The 25,627-nt window shown below is 36.9% G+C and overlaps 1 protein-coding gene across 1 annotated transcript in view; it reads left to right on the forward strand.

Annotated features, from left to right (window-relative positions):
• The window catches only part of KLHL4 (kelch like family member 4), a 321,514-nt gene extending 303,135 nt beyond the window's left edge, over positions 1-18,379 (forward strand). The window contains 2 exon segments of the mRNA XM_043569993.1: positions 16,663-16,834; positions 18,320-18,379. Coding sequence (XP_043425928.1) covers positions 16,663-16,834; positions 18,320-18,379 — 232 coding nt within the window.
• The last annotated feature ends 7,248 nt before the right edge of the window (positions 18,380-25,627 follow it).

Consider the following 25,627-nt stretch of genomic DNA (forward strand, 5'->3'; position numbering starts at 1 on the left):
TCTTTTGCCTTAATCTTCCTCTTTTTTTCTGCTTCATTATTCTCTATAAGTTTATCCTCTACATCACTGATTCTCTGTTCTGCTTCATGCATCCTTGATGCTGCTGCATTCATCCATGATTGCAGCTCAGTTATAGCATTTTTAATTTCATTCTGGCTATTTTTCCTTCTTTTATCTATGCAGAAAGGGATTCTAATCTATTTACGACTCCAGCTAGTATTCTTATTATCGTGATTCTAAATTCTGACTCAGACATCTTGCTTGTATCTGTATGGGTTAAATCCCTGGCTGTCGTTTCTTCATGCTCTTTCTTTTGGGGTTAATTGCTTCATTTTGTCATTCTGAAGGGAGAAAAGGAATTAATGAGTCAGAAAAATTGAAATTAAAAAAATTAAAATTAAAAAAGATTAAAATTAAACACACACACACACATACACACAAATCGAATAGATGATGCGAGATCCTAGGTGTGTTTTGGTCTAGGTGTTGAAAGTGGTTTACAGACTAGAGAAAAAAAAAGGAGGGGGGAGAAAAAAAAGAAAAGGAAGGAAAAGAAAAAAAAAAGGAAATTGTTTGAGAATTTGAAAAAAATGAATACAGTGAAGTAGACCAAAAAGAGATGATGGGGTAATATAGAATTTGAAAAATATATATATAAAGAAGAGTAAAGAATATAGTAGAAAAATTAAAGAAATTATTTTTAATAAAAATTAAAAATAAATATGATTTTTTTCTTTTTCTGTATTCAAGATAAAAGAAAAGAATCAAAAAAGAGAAAAAGATTAAAAAAAGAAAAAAAAAGAAAAAAGGAAATCCTATGAAAATTTGAAAAAGTGAGTACACGGTGGTAAACTAAAATAAAATGATGCAAGTAAAATAGAATTTGAACAAGTTTACATAAAAACAAAAATATATTAAATAATTAAATAAAATATTTTAATAGAAATTGAAAATAAAAATGAAGTTTTTCTCTTTCTGCATTCAAGAAAAGAAATGAAACGAAAAAGGGAAAAAAGGAAAAAGAAAGAAAAAAAGGAAACTGAAGCTTTGGAAAGGTGAATACACTGAGGTAGACTCAAATAAAATGATGGAAGTAAAATAGAATTTGAGCAAACTAAACAAAAGTAAAAAATATAGTAATAAAAATTAAAGAAATATATTTTTAATAAAAATTGAAAATAAAAATGAATTTTTTCTCTTTCTGTATAAAGAAAAAGAAAAGAAATGTAAAAGAGAAAAAAAGAAAATTGAATAGAGGAACCCTCTAACAGATTGAAGTAGGACTGAAATTACTTTGTTTTCCCTAGAAGTCAGTCTATGTAGTACTTATAGTCCATAAACTAAGTCAGTGGTGGGTGAAATTTGTGTTCTTGAGGAACGAAGTTGGCCCAGTTGGGCAGGGCTCAGTTTAACTGTTCTTCTCCCCACTAGATGGCGCCGTAAGCCTACTGGGATGGATTGTTGCAGAGTTCCTGGGTGTGTATGGGCATGTGTGGGAGTGGTGAAAATGGCGCCACCCAGCTACCCAGTCTGTTCTCCAGATCAACAATTGTGCACCTGTCCTCTGTCTTCAGCTTTGGTCCACTCCCTGCTCTTTCACTCTCCATGACCAGGCCCCAAGCAGTACTTCTCTCCTGAGTTTTGTCTCAATTGCTGCTGTTTTCCCCGGTCCCTTACTTCTGAAGGACTGCTGCTTTGACCTGTTCTGCCCCTCTGTGGGAGGGTTCTCACTGAGCAATGGCCGAATGAGCAATGGCTGAATGCTGGCTGCACCCAGAAACACTTGCTGGACCCTGCTGCTGCTGGTGCCTGAGACTGTGGCCAGGTGCCAGCCCACCCCAGTAAAAGTTCACGAGATAGTGTAGCAGCAGTGTTTCAGGGATTATGGAAAATCACAACATACGTCTGGCACCCTTAAGGACCTTGTTCCAGCACCAGCAAATGTGGCCATTTTCTGGGATCTGCTGGGACCAGGTGGCTTCAACATCTCTATCAAATGTCCTTCAAGCAGTGGAACCGCTTTTCCCCGTGTGGCCCAAGAACCACCCGGACCCCACTTTGTTCCTGGGGATTTGCCCTTCCCACCAGAGCACCGCCAGGTATCGAGCTGTGGAATTGCAGACTCTGCGCTCCCCTTGTTTACAGTCTTAATGGAATTTAAACCCTCTCCTTTCTCCTTTCTCCTTTCTCCTTTCTCCACTTTTAGTTTAGTCCCTGCGGCTGTTTCCAATTTTCCACTTTCTCTCCAGCTGCTTTTGGGGAGGGGTGCTTTTCCCGTATTCTTCCCCCCCCGTCCCCAGTCTCCATCCTCTCTCCACCCGCAAAAGTGGTTCCCTGCCCTCTGCAGCTTCTCGCTCCCCAAATTCACGTCTACGTGTCTTGTACCTGCTGAATTCTGTGGTTCAGTTTGTGCAGATTGTTGTGTTAATCCTCCAGTTTTTTCTAGGTGTGTTGGATGGTTTAGTGTTGGTCTGGATGTATTTCATGGATGCAAGACACACAAAAATTTCCATGTTGTTCCTCCATCTTGGCTCCTCTCTGTTTTCTTTTTTTAAGCCTTCTACCAAGATATACCCTTTAATAAGGGAATTTAATCCATTGGCATTTAAAGTGATTACTTAGAAATAATTACTATTGCCATTTTGTTATTTGTTTTTATATATCTCATAGCTATTTTGTCCCTCCTTTCCTCTCTTCCTGCCTTCATTGTGTTCAGTTGATTTTTCATAGTGACGTCTTGATGCCCCTCTCAATTCCTTTTTGTATATTCTATAATATTTCTTTTGTGATCATCATTGGGATTACAAATAACATTCTAAAAGTTTACCAATCTTTTTAAAATTGACACCAAATTAACTTCAGTTGCATAAAAATACTCTAATCTTTACAGCTCTGCCTTCTCCCCTGTTTTGTTATTGATATAACAAATTCTGTCTTTATATATTGTGTACCGATTAACATAGCTTTATGATTATATTCATGCTTTTGTTTTTTACAATCTGTAGAAGAATAAAAAGTAGAGATACAAACCAAAATTAAAATAATATCTAGTTTTATTAATAACTAGCTGATGTTTTTACTTGTACCAGTTAACTTTATATATTCATATATACATATTCTATAAATATAAATATTTATTCATATATTCATATGACTGAGTTATTGTTTAGTAATTTTTTATTACAACTTGAAGAACCAACTTTAGAATTTCCTTTAGGACAGCTTTACTAGAAGTAAACTCATTTACCAATAGCTTATCTGGGAGTGTCTTAATATTTCCCTCTTTTTTGAAGAACAGTTTTGCCAGATATAGAATTCTCAGTTGACAGGATTTTTCTTTCAGTACTTTCAATATACATTCCTACAGTTTTCTGCTAAAAAATTTGCTCGTAATCTTATTGAGGATGCTTGCATGTCAAAAATTGATTTTTCTTGCTGCTTTCAAGATTCTTTTTGTGTTTGATGTTCAACAATTTGATTATATTATCCCAGTGTGGGTCTTTTTATATTTGTTCTGCTTGAAGTTCACTTAGATTCTTGGATTTGTAGATTCCTGTTTTATTCACATTTGGGAAGATTTAAGCTATTATTTCTTCAAATATTATTTCTTCCTCTTCCACTCTCTTCTTCTGGGACTTCCAAAATGCCTATGTTGATCCAATTGATGTTGTCTCATACGTCTGTTAGACTCTGTTAACTTTTCTGTATTTTTTGCTCCCTAGACTTCATAATTTTAAATGATGTGTCTTCAGGTTAACTTATTTGTTCTTCTTCCTGCCTGAGTTTCCTACTGACTCCCTCTAGTGCTTTTTTTTTTTTTTTTTTTTTTTTTTTTTTTTGATTCAGTGATTTTATTTTTCAGCTGTAGATTTTCTGTTTGGTTCTTCATCATAATTTATTTTCCTTTGTTAACATCCTCATTTTGTTGGGTTATAATTTTCCTGATTTCTTTTAGTTTTCTTTTAGTTCCAGATCTTTTAGTTTCCTTTAGTCTGTCTTTCTTTTAGCTCTTTGAACATATATATGCTAGTGGACTTAATGTCTTTATCTTGTATGTCAGATACCTGTGTTTTACAGGGAGGTTTTCCAGAGATTTCTTTTGTGTTTTTTTAAATGAAACTCATTTTCCTGTTTATTTGTATTTTTTGTGATCTTTTATATAAAATTGGGCATTGGAAATTACATACCTTCCAGTCTCTGAAGACTGGCTCCATGCATGGGAAAACCATCACTAATTGGCAGGTCATCTTCTGTGCCTGGGATCAACCCAGTATGAAGACTTGAGGTCTTTTCAGACATTTCTTGGATGTGTGTTTCCTCAACTTTTGTATGTGTGTGTGCCTGTGTGTGTTTTGATTCTCTGTGTATATGGCAGTTTTTAAATGTCTTATTTTCCTTAAGAGTTTAAGCCATGCTGCTTCTTAAGCTTTAGCTGTTCTCTTATAATCTTCAATCAGTTATCTTTTTCCCAAGTTGTGTATATATCGGTAATATCCCTACATGTTTCACAAGCCATGTGTTCTACAACTTCCCATGAATTTTCTTAACCTGAGATCTGGGCTGTGTCACTTTTGACTCTCTGATATCTGAATTATGTAACAGAGAATAATCTGTCTTTCAGCAACCAGACAGGTTAGATTCTTGCATATTAGGTCTGTTATTTTCTCTCTGGTTCAAGGAAAGGAACTGGGATCAGGTCACTGCTTTCTACAAACCATGATGTCATTTGCTGGGAGGGTTGGGGGCAAGGACAAGTGAAAATATCACAAAACTGCCTACTGATTTGAATGAAGCCTTTTCTTGACTGAGAATTTATTTGGCTGTGGATCTTTGAATGATTTCCAGAACTCCTATAGTTATTTCAGATAATATCCGTTTATTTCATGTTTCTGTGACAGCATGAGATCCTAGAGCTTCTTAGTCTACCAGCTTGCTGACATAACTCACTAGTGATGCAACATTAGAAACAATATAAAAATCACATGAAAATCACTTTGGGTTACCTGCATATTTGAAAGATAAAGCTGAACTTGTTATGTTCTTTATTTACATACAGAAGTACAATAAAGAAATTATATGTAATTACAAATGAAAACGACCTTGAAAATCTAGTACATCCTTATCACCATACAGAAGTGGAAGTTGAAACCCTCTTTGGTTAAATGAAAAATAGTGGCAAAAAAGATTTTGTAAACTTTGGAAACTAATCATATTTGACTTTCCATTTCAATATGCAACCAAAAGCTCAGTATATTACACTCAGGAAAAATGATATAATTAAACCTCAAGCCAATAACTTCTACTTTTGTAATGAAGAATTTTGGCATGTGTACCAAATTTTAAGCTTTTACTATGCACGTGCGTGTGTGTGTGTGTGTGTGTGTGTGAAGGGGAATTGTGTTTCTCTTTTAGAAAGACCAAAAATATATAGTAGAATAAATATTTGTTTAAAATCCACTGTAAGATTCCATTGTGTATATAAACTACAATTTCTTTATCCATTCATCAGTTGATGGGCATTTAGGCTCTTTCCATAATTTGGCTATTGTTGAAAGCATTGCTATAAACATTGGGGTACAAGTGCCCTATGCATCAGCATTCTGTATCTCTTGGGTAAATTCCTAGCAGTGCTATTGCTGGGGCATAGGTTAGATTTATGGATAAAGAAATTGTGGTTTATATACACAATGGAATACTACAAGGCGATGAGAAAGAATGAAATATGGCCTTTTGTAGCAACATAGATGGAACTGGAGAGTGTTATGCTAAGTTAAATAAGTCATACAGAGAAAAATAGGTACCATATGTTTTCACTTGTATGTAGATTCTGAGAAACTTAACAGAAGACCATGGGGGAGGAGAAGGGAAAAGAAAGTTAGAGAGGGAGAGAGCCAAAACATAAGAGGCTGTTAAAAACTGAGAACAAACTGAGGGTTGATGGGGGATGGGAGGGTGCAGAGAGTGGGTGAGGGGTATTGAGGTGGGCACTTGTTGGAATGAGCACTGCGTGTTGTATAGAAACCAATTTGACAGTAAATTTCATATTAAAAAATAAAATAAAATCTACTGTAAGAAATTGAGAAAAGAATAGTTTCTATTGAAATTTTATTTTATTATTAATTGATCAATTTATTTATTTAAATTTTATTTTTTTTCAAGTTTTTATTAAATTCCAGTTAGTTAACATATAGTACAATATTAGTTTCAGGTATAGAACTTAGCAATTCATCATTTACAACACCCAGTGCTCATCACAAGTGCCCTCCTTAACACTCATCACCTATTTAATTGCCTAGATAATTTTTTGATGCCTTCTATAGACCAAAGTGTAGAGAGCATACAACTCACAAAAGATTTGGTACAAATCCACCTGTCAGAAAATATATACACACATTCAAAACCTCACACTTGTATCCATAAAAAGTAAGTGTAGTTTTCATTTTAAGTAATGGTACCTAGACACCAGATTCTATTTTTATGCCTGTGAAAATATTTGAGTTTTTAAAACATAGAATAACTATAGCCTCCTCTTTATATAAACTAATGATATTGGAAAAGACTAGATCATAAGCAGACAATATCAGGAATTACTATATTTGAGAAAATGCAACTTTATTAAAAGTAGAAACAAATTCATGTAAAACAAATTATGCTATTTTAAGTTTCCAGTAATACTTAAAACTGTATTGGAGTTATACATTCATGAGAAGGTGAAGCCAAAGGGTGGCCATATTCTCCATATTGATATAGAGAATTTATGTCCTTTACCAAAATATTAAAAGTAACCTAGAAGAGTTTTATACAAAATAACACAGTACTGTACAAAATTACATTTAACAAATAAAAAGTCATGAAGGTTTGTTACTATGAAAATCAGACCTGCCTTCACAAAGTTTCTTCTTAATTAAAAGTTAAATCATGTAAATTTATAGACAGAAATAATATTCTAAGCACTTATAATAGCAATTTTATTGTAAGAAATACAAATTAGTAAGAGATTTTTATTTATATTAGAATCCATGCTTTGTTCTATTGCAGCCTTGGAGGCTTCTTATTGAATCTTCTTATTGAATCTTGGTGGTATAACTTGTGTTGCATTTGCTTGGTTCTTTGTATCTAAATGCATATGTGTACAAAACAAAGTTTGGTAGAAAAATATGTATTTAATAAGAAAAATTCTAGAATACATAAAATAATTTTTTAATGTTTATTTATTTTTGAGAGAGAGGAGGGGGAGACAAAAAGAGAGGAAGACAGAATATCCAAAGTGGGCTCCGCACTGACAGCAGAGAGCCCAATGTAAAATTAACTTTATAATTTCTTAAAGTGTCAATATTTATTTAAATAGGCATTCACACATGCAACTAGAAAAATAGAAACTCAATTCATATTTTATATGAAAAAGTTCATAGTGCAGACTACAAAACTAAATATTCGACAAACATATCCTAATATTTAAATGTTTAATCTTATTTACTGACATAGTTAAATTTCCAAACATATTTATTTTTAAAAAATCAGATATATTAAAAAAATTAATGGAGAAAAAGAGCACTTCCCATATACCAAAAAATGTATAGTATACTAGTTAAAAGTATTAAGTTTGGAGTCAGAACAATCTGAGTTCAAATCCCAGGTCTACTATTTACAAATTATGTGACCTTGACCCAGTTAGTTTACATCCACTAACATCAGTTTCCTCATGTGAAAAATTAAAAGGATGATTATAGCGTCAACATCAGAAAGCATAATATGATAAATAATAAGGCAGTAAGCACACTTCCTGGCACCTGTTAAGTACTCAGTAGAAGTTATCTGATGGTATTGTATTTGTTTGTATTTTTTTTGTAATGATTATTATTGTTATTACTATTATTATCCCCTTATTGGTGTTTTCCTTCAAAAGACCTTAAGAAAATGGCAAGTGTTAAATTATAATTTTCAAAAAATTATACTTATGGCTATCATACAAAAATAAAATTAACATGGGTCAAAGATTTTATGATTCGTTAACTAATGAGGCAATTTATACAATGTTAAAACTGAATCTTTCAAAGAATCTTTTTTTTTAATATATGAAATTTATTGTCAAATTGATTTCCATACAACACCCAGTGCTCATCCCAAAAGGTGCCCTCCTCAATACCCATCACCCACCCTCCCCTCCCTCCCACCCACCATCAACCTTCAGTTTGTTCTCAGTTTTTAACAGTCTCTTATGCTTTAGCTCTCTCCACTCTAACCTCTTTTTTTTTTTACTTCCCCTCCCCCATGGGTTTCTGAGAAGTTTCTCAGGATCCACATAAGAGTGAAACCATATGGTATCTGTCTTTCTCTGTATGGCTTATTTCACTTAGCATCACACTCTCCAGTTCCATCCACGTTGCTACAAAAAGCCATATTTCATTTTTTCTCATTGCCACGTAGTATTCCATTGTGTATATAAACCACAATTTCTTTATCCATTCATCAGTTGATGGACATTTAGGCTCTTTCCATAATTTGGCTATTGTTGAGAGTGCTGCTATAAATATTGGGGTACAAGTGGCCCTATGCATCAGTACTCCTGTATCCCTTGGGTAAATTCCTAGCAGTGCTATTGCTGGGTCATAGGGTAGGTCTATTTTTAATTTTCTGAGTAACCTCCACACTGCTTTCCAGAGTGGCTGCACCAGTTTGCATTCCCACCAACAGTGCAAGAGGGTTCCCGTTTCTCCACATACTCGCCAGCATCTATAGTCTCCTGATTTGTTCATTTTGGCCACTCTGACTGGCGTGAGGTGATATCTGAGTGTGGTTTTGATTTGTATTTCCCTGATAAGGAGCAATGCTGAGCATCTTTTCATGTGCCTGTTGGCCATCCAGATGTCTTCTTTAGAGAAGTGTCTATTCATGTTTTTTGCCCATTTCTTCACTGGGTTATTTGTTTTTCGGGTGTGGAGTTTGGTGAGCTCTTTATAGATTTTGGATACTAGCCCTTTGTCTGATATGTCATTTGCAAATATCTTTTCCCATTCCGTTGGTTGCCTTTTAGTTTTGTTGGTTGTTTCCTTTGCTGTGCAGAAGCTTTTTATCTTCATAAGGTCCCAGTAATTCACTTTTGCTTTTAATTCCCTTGCCTTAGGGGATGTGTCGAGTAAGAGATTGCTACGGCTGAGGTCAGAGAGGTCTTTTCCTGCTTTCTCCTCTAAGGTTTTGATGGTTTCCTGTCTCACATTCAGGTCCTTTATCCATTTTGAGTTTATTTTTGTGAATGGTGTGAGAAAGTGGTCTAGTTTCAACCTTCTGCATGTTGCTGTCCAGTTCTCCCAGCACCATTTGTTAAAGAGACTGTCTTTTTTCCATTGGATGTTCTTTCCTGCTTTGTCAAAGATGAGTTGGCCATACATTTGTGGGTCTAGTTCTGGGGTTTCTATTCTATTCCATTGGTCTATGTGTCTGTTTGTGTGCCAACACCATGCTGTCTTGATGATGACAGCTTTGTAGTAGAGGCTAAAGTCTGGGATTGTGATGCCTCCTGCTTTGGTCTTCTTCAAAATTCCTTTGGCTATTCGGGGCCTTTTGTGGTTCTGTATGAATTTTAGGATTGCTTGTTCTAGTTTCGAGAAGAATGCTGGTGCAATTTTGATTGGGATTGCATTGAATGTGTAGATAGCTTTGGGTACTATTGACATTTTGACAATATTTATTCTTCCAATCCATGAGCAGGGTATGTCTTTCCATTTCTTTAAATCTTCTTCAATTACCTTCATAAGATTCTATAGTTTTCAGCATACAGATCTCGTTCATCTTTGGTTCAATTTATTCCTAGGTATTTTATGCTTCTTGGTGCAATTGTGAATGGGATCAGTTTCTTTATTTGTCTTTCTGTGGCTTCATTGTTGTTAGATAAGAATGCAACTGATTTCTGTACATTGATTTTGTATCCTGCAACTTTGCTGAATTCCTGTATCAGTTCTAGCAGACTTTTGGTGGAGTCTATCGGATTTTCCATGTATAATATCATGTCATCTGCAAAAAGCGAAAGCTTGACTTCATCTTTGCCAATTTGGATGCCTTTGATTTCCTTTTGTTGTCTGATTGCTGATGCTAGAACTTCCAGCACTATGTTAAACAACAGCGGTGAGAGTGGGCATCCCTGTCGTGTTCCTGATCTCAGGGAAAAACCTCTCAGTTTTTTCCCGTTGAGGATGTTAGCTGTGGGCTTTTCATAAATGGCTTTTATGATCTTTAAGTATGTTCCTTCTATCCCGACTTTCTCAAGGGTTTTTATTAAGAAAGGGTGCTGGATTTTGTCAAAGGCTTTTCTGCATCGATGGACAGGATCATATGGTTCTTCTCTTTTCTTTTATTAATGTGATGTATCACGTTGATTGATTTGCGAATGTTGAACCAGCCCTGCATCACAGGAATGAATCCCACTTGATCATGGTGAATAATTCTTTTTATATGCTGTTGAATTCGATTTGCTAGTATCTTATTGAGAATTTTTGCATCCATATTCATCAGGGATATTGGCCTGTAGTTCTCTTTTTTTACTGGGTCTCTGTCTGGTTTAGGAATCAAAGTAATACTGGCTTCATAGAATGAGTCTGGAAGTTTTCCTTCCTCTCTATTTCTTGGAATAGCTTGAGAAGGATAGGTATTATCTCTGCTTTAAACATCTGGTAGAACTCCCCTGGGAAGCCATCTGGTCCTGGACTCTTATTTGTTGGGAGATTTTTGATAACCGATTCAATGTCTTCGCTGGTTATGGGTGTGTTCAAGCTTTCCATTTCCTCCTGATTGAGTTTTGGAAGAGTGTGGGTGTTTAGGAATTTGTCCATTTCTTCCAGGTTGTCCAGTTTTTGGCATATAATTTTTCATAGTATTCCCTGATAATTGTTTGTATCTCTGAGGGATTGGTTGTAATAATTCCATTTTCATTCATGATTTTATCTATTTGGGTCATCTCCCTTTTCTTCTTGAGAAGCCTGGCTAGAGGTTTGTCAATTTTGTTTATTTTTTCAAAAAACCAACTCTTGGTTTCGTTGATCTGCTCTACAGTTTTTTTAGATTCTATCTTGTTTATTTCTGCTCTGATCTTTATTATTTCTCTTCTTCTGCTGGGTTTAGGCTGCCTTTGCTGTTCTGCTTCTAGTTCCTTTAGGTGTGCTGTTAGATTTTGTATTTGGATTTTTCTTGTTTCTTGAGATAGGCCTGGATTGCAATGTATTTTCCTCTCAGGACTGCCTTCGCTGCATCCCAAAGCATTTGGATTGTTGTATTTTCATTTTCGTTTGTTTCCATATATTTTTTAATTTCTTCTCTAATGGCCTGGTTGACCCACTCATTCGTTAGTAGGGTGTTCTTTAACCTCCATGCTTTTGGAGGTTTTCCAGACTTTTTCCTGTGGTTGATTTCAAGCTTCATAGCATTGTGGTCTGAAAGTATGCATGGTATGATCTCAATTCTTGTAAACTTATGAAGGGCTGTTTTGTGACCCAGTATATGGTCTATCTTGGAGAATATTCCATGTGCACTCTAGAAGAAAGTGTATTCTGTTGCTTTGGGATGCAGAGTTCTAAATATATCTGTCAAGTCCATCTGATCCAATGTATCATTCAGGGCTCTTGTTTCTTTATTGACCGTGTGTCTAGATGATCTAACCATTTCTGTAGGTGGGGTGTTAAAGTTTCCTGCAATTACCACATTCTTATCAATAAAGTTGCTTATGTTTATGAGTAATTGTTTTATATATTTGGGGGCTCCGGTATTCGGCGCATAAACATTTATAATTGTTATCTCTTCCTGATGGATAGACCCTGTAACTATTATATAATGTCCTTCTTCATCTCTTGTTACAGCTTTTAATTTCAAGTCTAGTTTGTCTGATATAAGTATGGCTACTCCAGCTTTCTTTTGGCTTCCAGTCGCATGATAAATAGTTCTCCATCCCCTCACTCTCAATCTAAAGGTGTCCTCAGGTCTAAAATGAGTCTCTTGTAGACAGCAAATAGATGGGTCTTGTTTTTTTATCCATTCTGATACCCTATGTCTTTTGGTTGGTGCATTTAATCCATTTACATTCAGTGTTATTATAGAAAGATACGGGTTTAGAGTCATTGTGATGTCTGTATGTTTTATGCTTGTAGTGATGTCTCTGGGACTTTGTCTCACAGGGTCCCCCTTAGGATCTATTGTAGGGCTGGTTTAGTGGTGACAAATTCCTTCAGTTTTTGTTTGTTTCGGAAGACCTTTATCTCTCCTTCTATTCTTTTTTTTAAATTTTTTTTCAAGGTTTTTTTTTTTATTTATTTTTGGGACAGAGAGAGACAGAGCATGAACGGCGGAGGGGCAATGAGAGAGGGAGACATAGAATCAGAAACAGGCTCCAGGCTCCGAGCCATCAGCCCAGAGCCTGATACGGGGCTCGAACTCACGGACCGTGAGATCATGACCTGGCTGAAGTCGGATGCTTAACCGACTGCGCCACCCAGGCGCCCCTCTCTCCTTGTATTCTAAATTACAGACCTGCTGGATAAAGGATTCTCGGCTGCATATTTTTTCTGTTTAGCACACTGATGATCTCGTGACAATTTTTCTGGCCTGCCAAGTTTCAAAAGAGAGATCAGTCACGAGTCTTATAGGTCTCCCTTTATATGTGAGGGCACGTTTATCCCTTGCTTCTTTCAGAATTTTCTCTTTATCCTTGTATTTTTCCAGTTTCACTATGATATGTCGTGCAGAAGATCGATTCAAGTTATGTCTGAAGGGAGTTTTCTGTGCGTCTTGGATTTCAATGCCTTTTTCCTTCCCCAGATCAGGGAAGTTCTCACCTATAATTTCTTCAAGTACCCCTTCAGCACCTTTCCCTCTCTCTTCCTCCTCTGGGATACAAATTATGCGTATATTATTTCTTTTTAGTGTATCACTTAGTTCTCTAATTTTCCCCTCATTCTCCTGGATGTTTTTATCTCCCTTTCTGTCAGCTTCCTCTTTTTCCATAACTTTATCTTCTAGTTCACCTATTCTCTCCTCTGCCTCTTCAATCCGAGCTGTCGTCGTTCCTATTTTGTTTTGCATTTCGTTTAAAGCGCTTTTCAGCTCCTCGTGACTGTTTCTTAGTCCCTTGATCTCTGTAGCAAGAGATTCTCTGCTGTCCTCTATACTGTTTTCAAGCCAAGCGATTAATTTTATGATTATTATTCTAAATTCACTTTCTGTTATATTATTTAAATCCTTTTTGATCAGTTCATTAGCTTTTGTTATTTCCTGGAGATTCTTCTGAGGGGAATTCTTCCTCTTGGTCATTTTGGATAGTCCCTGGAGTGGTGAGGACCTGCAGGGCACTTCCCCTGTGCTGGGGTGTATAACTGGAGTTGGTGGGCAGGGCCGCAGTCTGACCTGATGCCTGCCCCCAGCCCACCGCTGGGGCCACAGTCAGACTGGTGTGTGCCTTCTCTTCCCCTCTCCTAGGGGTGGGATTCACTGTGGGTTGGCGTGGCCCATCTGGGCTACTTGCACACTGCCAGGCTTGTGATGCTGGGGATCTGGTGTATTAGCTGGGGTGGGTAGGCAAGGTGCACGGGGGCAGGAGGGGCAGGCTTAGCTCGCTTCTCCTTAGGTGTTCCACTTCAGGAGGGGCCCTGTGGCAGCAGGAGGGAGTCAGATCCACTGCTGGAGGTTTGGCTCAGTAGAAGCACAGAGTTGGGTGTTTGGGCGGAGCAAGCAAGTTCCCTGGCAGGAACTGGTTCCCTTTGTGATTTTGGCTGGGGGATGGGCGGGGGGATGGCGCTGGTGAGCGCCTTTGTTCCCCACCAAACTGAGCTCTGTCGTCTGGGGGGGCTCAGCAGCTCTCCCTCCCTTTGTCCTCCAGCCTTCCCGCTTTCGGAGCAGAGCTGTTAACTTATGACCTCCCAGATGCTAAGTCGCGCTTGCTGTAGGAACACAGTCCATCAGGCCCCTCTGCTTTCGCCAGCCAGACACTGGGGCTCTGCTTGGCTGGCGAGCTGCCCCTCTGCCCCGGATCCCTCCCACCAGTCCGTGGAGCACGCACTGCCTCCTGTCCTTCCTACCCTCTTCCGTGGGTCTCTTGTCTGCTCTTGGCTCTGGAGACTCTTCTGCTAATCCTCTGGAGGTTTTCTGGGTTATTTACACAGGTGTAGGTGGAATCTAAGTGATCAGCAGGATGCGCGGTGAGCCGAGGGTCCTCCTACGCCACCATCTTCCCTCTCTCCTCGCCAAAATAATTTCTAAAAGAAAATACTCCAGAGTAATTAACAGGCGTTTTCTACCCAAGGAATGGAACAAATAGGAAGTTCAGGTTCTAAGGAGCTGCCTTCTTTGTGCCAGTGGCCCCACGCTAGCTCTTTATTAATTGTACCACCTGGGATGCTGATAGCGAACTGAGCTTTGGAATATTTCAGGCCTGGCATGGAATGCAGTTTTTACACAAGTGTCTTGTGGTTCAGAAATCCGATTTCACAGCTTATCTTCCGTTAGATGAAAGTGTTTATGGTGTGTCTGGAGCTGGAATAAGTTCCTGCGGGTGCCCAAGAACAGGGGCCTCCTCTCTACTCTCATTAATTTGCTGATGCCTAACTGCACTGATGCAGAGGTGAGAATCCTGGGAGAGAGGGCTCAAAGAATCTTTGAAGAAAAGACATAAAGACAATTAATAATACTGAAAAAAATATTAATAGACAAGGAAGTAGTTAATATCTTATAGAGAGTAAAATACAATCATTGGGGGTCATTTCTACCTGATGGAAATTAATTCTATCTCTATCAGGCAAAATTCATTTATGTTGTCATGTATAAGAATCACAAGAAAACGCAGCTTTCTACAACTTAACACCTACAGAGTTATAAAATAGTCCTGTTAGTAGAAAACCAATCAAAAGTTCATGTTCTGTGAAATTTGATCATCCTCATTTTTATGTCTGAGACAATTTTCCTGACACTGTTTTCAACACCTAAAACGCTGTTGGCCTATTAATACCTTAGGAGTCTCATTCAATTATTTAAGGTAATCATTTAAATTTTTCTAAAATCATCACATAAACATGGTGGTTGATTCAGGGATTACTATTTCTATAATGATGATCAGAAAATTGAGGCAAAGAAGTCAAGCAAATGATTCCTAATTTCTCTAAGTGTAAGAATAAATCCATGATGAATTGTCTTTATTTCAGGCTCCATTTTTTTTCTACTAGAATATATATACGTATATTCAAAGTGAGGAGAGATAGAAAAACAAAAACAAAAAGGGATAATTGTGATGTTATGTAATTTGAAAGTGATATAGTGGCTAAACATTTACTTTAATAACTTTTCCTGTGTGCCTTTATAGATAGTAACCATAGTGCCAATGTGTTTTCTTCAGAAGATTCAGCATTACCCCAATCCCTCATGTTAAATCCAGATTTGCCAGATTTTTTAGCATTATCATGCACATACAGGAAAGTCAGGTTTGGATGCAAATGTGTAAAGAAACCCTTCTGTGAGCCTTGGTTCCCCATTCATTTATATGTGTACTCTGTTAGTTGACTGCAACATCAATTAACAATAGCAAATATGTTGAAAATTTTGTTTAACTAAAGCATACAGTTGTGGATTTTCTGGTTCTAGGTTTTATTATAACATCAAAATTGAAGATGTTATTACATGACACTCAGCAATATGTATGAGACATGAAAGATATTTTAATTATTGCTGATTACAGATATTATTAAAAATATTACTGGATGTGAGACCAAGTTCAAATGGAACCTGAGATTAGATAATTTAGAGTATAATTAAAGACATGAAAACAGAAATGAAAGGGGAAATAGAAATATAAGAAAATTAGTAGAAGGTAATAAATAAAAATGTCTTCTGTAAAATACACCTTTTTCATTGAGTTTTGTACCTAGGCCAATACAAAATCAGAGAACATTTTCATGTATAATTATATAATTTTTCTTTCATTGTTTATTCCTTTTGAATTTTAGTGTTGTGCATTTTTTAAAAGGCTTAAAATTTTACGAAAGAATTCCTGGAGAAGATTTTATTACTTACTGAATTCTCTTTCATTTTGCTCACAGAAAAGGTTTGGAGATAAAGAATTAGCTTCAGATTAAAATGGAAAAAAACCTTCTGTTACAATAAATAGGAATATTCATGGGGGGAAAATATAGGATAAGACTATGGCCATTCTAACTACAAACAGTATTAAAACTATTTTACTACAGTCTACAAAACAAAAAAGACAATTATATTCAGATTTATTTGAAATGTGAGCTTTCATATGATAAGATCAGGCATCTCACATATAACTTTTGAGAAACAAAGGGTAAGAGAAAAACAAAAGCTCTCCAAATAGCATACTAAAAAAAAGAGGGGGCATTTTTCATATAATGTTAAGATACTAATATATGAAATTTCCTCATAGAGAATCTGAGTACTGATCAAATACATAGTATTTTGGAAAGAAAATACATTTTTATATGCTTGAGTGATCTCTTGTGGATGAATAGAATTTTTTCATGTATTTATTTTAACACTTATTGGTCGAACTAAACTTGATATTTATAAGGTGCTTTTAATTCCTTATATTGGATAAGTATACATTTTATGAATGCTTATTATTTTTAACACTATTGGACTTCCCTTTTCAATTGTCTTCCTAAACTTCTTAAGGTATGATCCAAAAAATGATTCATGGTCAACTGTGGCACCTCTGAGTGTTCCTCGAGATGCCGTTGCTGTATGTCCCCTCGGAGGTAAACTCTATGTGGTTGGAGGATATGACGGTCATACTTATTTGAACACTGTTGAGTCATATGATGCACAGAAAGATGAATGGAAAGAGGTACTATCATTGAAAGTATGGAAATTAGTACATTTCAGGTTTTAATAAAAGTTTAAAAAATATACTTTAGAATTAATTTCATCCTTTTCTTCTCTAGGGCCTACCCAGAATATTTTAGTAAAATTTGCAGTATTTTCTTTATCTGTGCTATAGAGAAACAGTCGATCTAATTTGTCATGAACAGGATCCATCAGTACTTATATGAAAGGGGACAGCACATTCTCTTGACTTTATGGGCTCATTCCTTTCACAAAAAAGTGAATCAGATCCAATAATTCAAAAGCTTTACTCTGGATTTTTATGTATGTATTACGACTTGAGAACTCAAGAGCAATGTCCTTGTCTACAAATATCTGCTCCTTCTTATTGGCTGTTGCCCATGGGAAATTTGTTTTCAGTTCCACTTTTATACATTCTATAAACTGCAACAATTTTCATCTTAATCAGTCATTCAAGGAATTTAGTGCATGATGAGAAACTGGAATTAAACCCTCTCAAGAATGCTAGGCATCAAACAGAAGAAATTCTAAGGAGAGTATAAGAAGGCCCTGAAAGGATATCTTGGGGATTCTAAAGGCAAACTTGATATTTTTGACATTTTTTCTAGTGATAACTATGAATTTATTCCAAAATATCTAGTGGTGTTCTATTAATTAAATGATAGCTTAATAAAAAAATTAGAGTATGATTAATTTTTCATCATTTCCACAGACAAACATTGTATTTTATCTAACTTCACCTTCCCTTACACTGACTTCTTGCTGCTCTGTAGTGTATGTAGTAAGTTGGTTACTGTTGTAAATAAATATGTGTTAATATAATGATAGTTGATAATGGCTTTCTGTCTCTTTTCTCCAACAATATGATTCATTAAGACCCTCGGGAACATTCAAATTTGGCCATGTAGGTAGCTTCTTACTTTATCAATGCTCAGGACCAGCTAGGAATGGCAGAGAATTTTTTTTAGCAAACAAGGAGTTGCTAGATCAAATACAATAATCAAAATGTTTGTATAAGCTTGTGGAATTTAATTTTCTGGAAATTATTGACCAGTAGCTAAGAGATCTAGATTCTATTCCTGGATTTTCACTCTTTCATTGTGTGACTTTGGAAAGAGTGAAAGAGAGCTAATGGATAATGGAATTATAACCATTATCTGCCAAATTATTTTTATCCATTGTCTCACTTAATCGTAACAAAAAGCTTGAAGGATGAGAATTATTAGCTGTAACTTTTCAAATGAGAAAATCATAACCCCAAATCAACTGCTTCTAAAACTTAGGTCTACATAATTTAAATAATATACTCTTTCCACCATATTGGACAACTATCTGGACTGCATTTTCCATCTTTATGCCAGGGCAATGTTGGACCAGAATAGCTAAGGACTTGTTCAACTCCAACATGTTGTATTATATATATTATGCTGAGGACAAAGTTTATTAAAATGGTAATTTCTTTTCTTGATTTTGTTTTCTGTGTTAGGAAATTCCTGTCAACACTGGAAAAGGTGGTGCATGTGTTGTGGTAGTGAAGCTGCCATAAAGCTATCTTTATCAATAGGATGGAAACTGGTCATTTCAAGAAATGGAATAGGCAGAAGAGAGGAAGAAGAAATATATTCTTTCCTTCAATTATTAGTCAAACATGAAAATTATTGTATCATTTTAGTATGTACTTATAATTGATCTCATTTGAAAAGTCAAAGCAAGTTTTCAAACATGAATTACATATAGGTGTTAAGTGTGTTGTTGCAGCTGATACTTAACATGGAAATCCAATAGCCTAGGTTTAGCCTCCTTACTAAAATTTTTAAGGGAAATCAACAGAGGCCAAGGTATGAAGGGTTGTGAAAGCATTAGTAATTTTGAAGTTAAGAATATGAGAAGTTAAAAACATTTTTTTTTATTTCAAAAAGTGAAAGGTACTCTATTACCTAAACTATATAAAAGAGAACATCTAAAGTTTAGAATATTAAGTCTGGCTTTCAGTAAGATATCATTCCCTTATTCAAAAAAATCCCAAATAGATAAATTACACCTCATATTTATAAACAGGAAAACGTTTACTAGGTTGAAGCTAAAAAATAACTCATTTACATAATTTGTTATGCTGATCACAGTATATTAAAAATTTCACAGACTTCCTCTTTTACAGTACCATTTTCCAAAACACACATACAGATTTAGTATTCTTTAACATATTGTCTTATTAAATTACCAGTAAAATATTATTGTAATTTCATATATGCAATCTATATAATAAAATAGTGAGTATTTATTGTATTGATACAAACTGTGACTTCAGCTTTAGAGTGTCAGGGCCTTTTCTATATAGAAAGTAATACTCTTAAACATATCGTGAACTATGTAAATAAATATCATTAAGTTAAACAAGTCTTCAAAAGCAAAACAAGTTTTAAAGTGCAGTAAAATTGAGAATATGTTCTACAATATTAACACATGGGAACACCAAAACGTTCAATATTCATGGTTAACTCTATAATTACCTTTTATGTACGAATACTTGGTTTCTGTTAATATTATATTCATCCAGAAGAAAATGTTAAGGGTATACGTACCATAAAAAAACTTAAAATTAAAGAAAAAATAGCTAGTTGGTTAGTATTTTACCTTTAAATTCTTATTTCCATTTATCCCATGATAGAAATATTTAAGATAAAATGCTGAACAAAACTATATGAAAGTAACTTTTCAAGTAAACATGTGATTTTAGAATTTATGTAATATGTTGTTTTTAACAGGCTTTATATTGTAGTGTGTGAAACCAACAAATAAAACACAGAGAGATGTTTATAACATGTACTACTAATTTTTAAGTTTTAAAAAAGAGCAACATAAGTTGCACAAATATATATATTTTTTTCACAAATTGAATTTAAATAAAATCTATTTCCTCTGGTTATAGTGTGACTTTAGATTATGTGAAGTGCAGCTTAAATTTAGTTTTTTATATTTATCATCACAATAACTAAAATATTTAAATATAAAAATAAGGTTTCCCTCCTTTGTTTCTTATTGCTGCCACTGTCTTTAATTATAGAGGTCTATAGACATCTTCAGTTCCAGGGTTGTAGAGATGGAGACATAGAGATGCTTTAAAACTAAACACACACAGACACACACACACACACACACACAGAGCTCTGTTGAATTGTTAAATTCATAAAATTCATACCTTATCCAAATCAGTGCAGACATTGACTTATGTAAACCTTTATTCCTAGAGCAAAGTCTGGCCTGTCAAGTTAAATTCAAGAGGAAATTTTTCCAATGGGAAAGGAAAGAAGAAAGGACTTATGTCTATCAAAGCCTAGCTTTCCAATGCTCCAGTGACACCTAGATGGCACCAATAGGGAGACCGTGTCTACAGTCATGCCTGGTCTGGCAGGCAGAGATTGAATACTATTTTTTTGTTGGTCCAATAGGCTTGCTTCATTTTTATCAGGTATATCAGGCATTGACTAGAAGGAGGTGTATATATACACACATACACAATTCACCGTAGGGCTACTGTTGCACAGCTATATTTGAGTATTTGAAAATTGTGCTTAGGCCACTATGGCTTAGCTGGATTACCAAAGTCTAAGCAAATCTGAGCAGTTAGAATGGAGAGCTACATACGCTCAAGGCACTATAACATAACTGTGCTTGCCTCAGTCAAATCTACTTGGGAAAAGGAGTTAAATGGGAAAGCCCCTTGTTACTATGGTGTAGTAGAGACAACATACCAGGCTGGTTTAAGCTAACAAGGATGAGAGACAGAGTTTGTTTATATATTCTCTCAAGGAGTGGAAGGGATGACACATTTAAGCAGTGTACTCATATTGGAAAGACAATGTTGGTTCTTGATATTTTTTGTAATGAGTATGACCTTGTGCAGGATCTCCCACTCTGCAGCCATGAGCCTGTATCAAGATTACTTTATAGACAACAGCCATCAGCTACTTTACCTGTATTTCCACAGGGCATGCATGAACTTCTAAATACTTTCCATACCACACAGGAGCTTAAGGATAGTAGGACTCTAAACTTGACTCATTCCCTTGCTTATGTCATCCATCAACTTGACTCAGATGTGGTTTCTGACCCGTTTCGATATGGAGGGAACACTGAAAGGAGGTCTCTGCCTAAAGGCCCAATTAAGGTATGGAACAAAAATTCCTCTGATTTCAGATTTTCCCTTAAGTTCTATAAGAAGATTCCTACCCTGAAAACTTAGTCCAGAAAGGAAAAAAGACCATAAAACAAATGTTTTATCACTTGTTGTCATTCTGTCCTCTTTCTCTTACCACAGTCACCTGAGGTAGAGGGATAGGTTTTCCAGTTACTTTTCCTTTTTTGTAATGGACTTCTTTTATATCATATCCCTCTTGCTGGAGACAGTAAACCCCAACCTGAAGGATGGAAGAATATCTCCTCTCTATTCTGTTGAAGAAACCACATGAACCTGGCTTTCTTTGTGTCAAAGGAAACTTATAAAATGTTTTTTATAACTTTTCTTCCTCTCTTGACAATACTTGTTTTTCAAGATTGTAACCTGATACAGATTAGGGAAAAATCCTATTTTATAGGCTAAATGTTTACTATTGACTACCTCCTTTTTTAATTCCTGTTACAATCCTAATCTCCTCCCTTACACACACACACATATAAACATAGAACATAAACAATGAGGGAAATGGCACACATAGAAAAATATGAAGTATTTCATACATTAATAAATGTTAAATGGTAAAGTTATGTTACTATCTTCAAAAATAGTGTTCCAGTATCACATTTATTAAGAACATACTGTGTTGGGCCTCCTTGATGGCTCAGCCTGTAAGCATTCAACTCTTGATTTAGGCTCAGGTCATGATCTCATGGTTGTGAGATTGAGCCCCACATTAGCTTCCTGCTGGGTGCAGAGCTTCTCTCTCTCCTTTTTCCTCTTCCTCTTCCCCTCTCACACATGCATGTATATGTTCCTCTTCAAAAAAAAAAAGAATGTGTCTTAGACTAGTGGTATATATATAAATTTGGGCTAAGTTTATGAAATCTCTACCAAATCCAGGCCTATATAATTTAGATTATATCCCAAGTAATGGAGAATCAGATTTTGGTTGCCTCTCCTCTACAAATACCATCTGAATATTCCAAGTTCACATTTCATCTAAGGTCGTGAAGACCCTCACACAAGCATCCCAGAGCCATATAAGAAATTCAGTATCTATCTGAGTGATTTAATTCTATCTAGATCATAACTAATTAGACCTTACCAGAATTGGAACACATAGGGGTTCTGACCATCAGAGAACAACCAGTCTTATTTAAAAATATGCCTAAAATGACAAAATCATAAGGAGATCTTTGAGAAAAGTTATGTCATCAAATTGGTGGCATAGGAATTTATATGGCTTGTTCTTCTTCCCACCCCCAACATCAATTAGAACAACTATTCATATGTGAAAATATCTTCACAAGAGCAAAGATTCCAGGTGAGTGATAACAGCACCTGGTTAAAGCACAGAAATAAGAATGGACACATTGAGGAGCATATGAAAGATACATTCACACAACCACATGAGCCCTCACCCAAGCCCAGGCATTCCATCATGGAGAGAGACACCTTCCCCATGGGAAAAGGAGAATAAAGTGAGCACCGAATTTTAGCATGGACCCAGGGTGGACCCACCACAGCACCAGGCCAACTCCTGCAGCTCTCAGTGGTGTCCTGCAGGTTCCTACAAACACAAGCCCCCCACCTACCCTGACGCTTGTTGACCTCAGCAGCTGCTGGCAGTTCCACTAGCCCCAAATGGTGTCCTTGGCACCAAGCCCCCAGCAAGCTCCAGGGAACCCAGACCTCAGCTCATACCAGTGCTTGCCTACTCTAGTGGCCTTAGGCAGCTCACACAGCCCCAGGCAGCTTTCACTGCAGGACTTACGGTGGGATCCCACAAACTGAGGCTCTGCTCACCTCCTTATTTGCTAACTTCAGCACCCCCAGGAAGATCCTTTGGAACCAGGCTTCCTGAGGGCTCCCAGAAGCACAGCCTCCAATCTCACCTTAGTGCCTACTGGATCTGGTGGCCCCAAATGGTGTTCTTGGCACAAAGTTCTTGGTGAGCTCCCATGAAGCCAGTCCTAGGATCACTTTGGCACTTGACTATTTCAGTTTGCCAAAGTAGTTCCCATGACAAGGCTTCTAGCAGGTTAACACAAGCCCAGGCCTCTGGCTGACCCTGGTGCTTGCCTACTTCAACAGCCACAGGCACCTTGCATGACTCCAGGTGGCTTACAGTGCAGGACTAAAATCAGGCTCTTGGTAACCCAGGCCCCTGTTGCACCCAGGTGCCTGACAGATCTGGTGGTCCTTGGTGGCTCCTGTGACACCCAGGTTCCCAATGGACTCCCAGAAACCCAAGTCCCCAGATCGCCCTAGAACCTTATTTAGTGGCCCAAGATATGTCTTTGGCACCAGGAACCAGGTGGAATGCTGTGAATCCAGGCCCCCATCTCACCCTAGCACCTGCCAGCTCAGGTAAGCTCAGGTGGCTCCTGCTTCACCAGGTGGTCTCTTTGGCACCTGGATCCCAGTAGGACCCTACAAATCTAGGCTCCCAGATCATCCTGACACCTGTTGACTCCACTGGCACCGTGTAACTCCCACAGACCCAGGTGGATTCTATATAGTACCAGGCTTCCAGCAGGACATCCATGAAGCCAAGCCTTCAACTCACACTAGTGCCTGTCAGCTTCAGCAGCCCCAGGCAGCTCCCTGATTCCAGATGAGTTCCTCAGCTTCAGGTTCTCAGAAAGCACCTGCAAACTCAAGCTTCTGGCCCATGAGGGACTTGGCCAGCTCGAGCATTCCCAGGTGATCAGTGGCTACAAGTGATTCTGCACTCCCATCAGCTTCCTCAGTTCCAGGCTCCTAGAGCACTTCCATTAACAGAGGTCCCCGCTCAACTCTGTTGCTTGCTGGTTTCCATGATCCTAGGTAACTCCAGTTGCCCAGGACTCTGGCCCACTGTGGCATCTGCTGAATACTCTTACAAAAGGTTCCCTATAGCTTCCCATGAACACAGGTTACCAACTTACCCCAGCACTAGCAGGTTCCTGTCGCCTTGGACAGCTCCTGTGGCAACAGGCTTCCAACAAGCTCCAGCAAGTTCCCAGAATATTTCAGCACTGGCTAACTCTTGCTGCCCTGGATTACTCCTGCGGCTTCAGGCTCCCAAACAATGGTTGAAACCCAGGCTTTGGGGGGCACCTGCAAACCTAGAGGCTTAACAAGGCTCAGTACCAAAATGACAACCCTATCCCAGGCTTTCAACCAACCCAAACACCAATGAACCCAAGGTTTCCATCAAGGAGGATGGAACACTGCCAAACTCATTTAATGAGGCCAGAATTATCCTGATACAAAAGAAAAAAAAAACAAGTGAGAACACAAAGAATAAAAAGGTTGCCTCCTTCTCTGATTTTAGGTGAGTTTCCCTCCCTTCCCCTATGTTCATCTGTTGTGTTTCTTAAATTCCACATATGAGTGAAATAATATATTTATCTGTCCCTGTCTGACTTATTTCACTTATCATAATACATTCTAATTCCATCATGTTGCTGCAAATGGCAAGATTTCATTCTTTTTGATAACTGAGTAATATTTCTATATATATATATATACACACACATATATATGTATATGCCACATCTTCTTTATCTATTCATCATTCAATGGACATTTGAGCTCTTTCCATAATTTGGTTATTATTGATAGTGCTGCTACAAACTTTGGGGTGCATTTGCCCCTTTGAATCACCATTTTTCTATCCTTTGGATAAATGCATAGTAGTGCAATTGCTGGGTCGTAGGTAGCTCTGTTTTTAATTTTTTGAGGAACTCCCATACTATTTTCCAGAGTGGCTGCACCAGTTTCCATTCTCACCAGGAGTGCAAAATGGTTCTCTTTTCTCCACATTATCACCTACATCTGTTGTCTCTTAAGTTGTTAATTTTAGCCATTGTGTCAGGTGTGAGGTAGTATCTCATTGGGGTTTTGATTTGTATTTCCTTCATGATGAGTGATGTTGAGCATCTTTTTATGCGTCTCTTAGCCATCTGAATATCTTCTTTGAAAAACTGTTCACGTTTTTGCCTATTTCTTCACTGAATTATTTGTTTTGGGGGTGTTGAGTTTGATAACTTCTTTATAACATATATTTTGGATCTTTATCTTATAGATTCCGGGTACTAACTATTTAATATGTCATTTGCAAATATCTTCTCCCATTCTGTAACTTGCCTTTTAGTTTTGTTGATTGTTTCCTTTGCTGTGCAGTACCATTTTATTCTGATGAAGTCCCAACAGTTCATTTTCACTTTTGTTTCCCTTGCTTCAGGAGACATGTCTAATAAGAAGTTGCTGTGGCTAAGATCAAAAAGTTGTTCCCTGTTGTCTCCTCTAGGATTCTGATTAGGTTTCCTGTCTTACATTTATGTCTTTCATCCATTTTGAGTTTATTTTTGTGTATGGTGTAAGAAAGTGATCCAGGTTCATTCTTCAGCATGTTGCTATTCAGTTCCCCCAACATTTGCTGAAGAGACTGTCTTTTTTCTATACCATTCTTTCCTGATGAAAATCTTTCAAAAAAGTAGGGATAGAAGGAACATACCTCAAGATCACAAAGGCCATATATGAAAGACCCACAGCTAATATCATCCTCAATGAGGAAAAACAGAGCTTTTCCCCTAAGCTCAGGAACACAACATGGATATCCATTCTCAC

The sequence above is a fragment of the Prionailurus bengalensis genome, chromosome X (genome assembly GCF_016509475.1).
Source record: "Prionailurus bengalensis isolate Pbe53 chromosome X, Fcat_Pben_1.1_paternal_pri, whole genome shotgun sequence".
Lineage (NCBI taxonomy): Eukaryota > Metazoa > Chordata > Mammalia > Carnivora > Felidae > Prionailurus > Prionailurus bengalensis.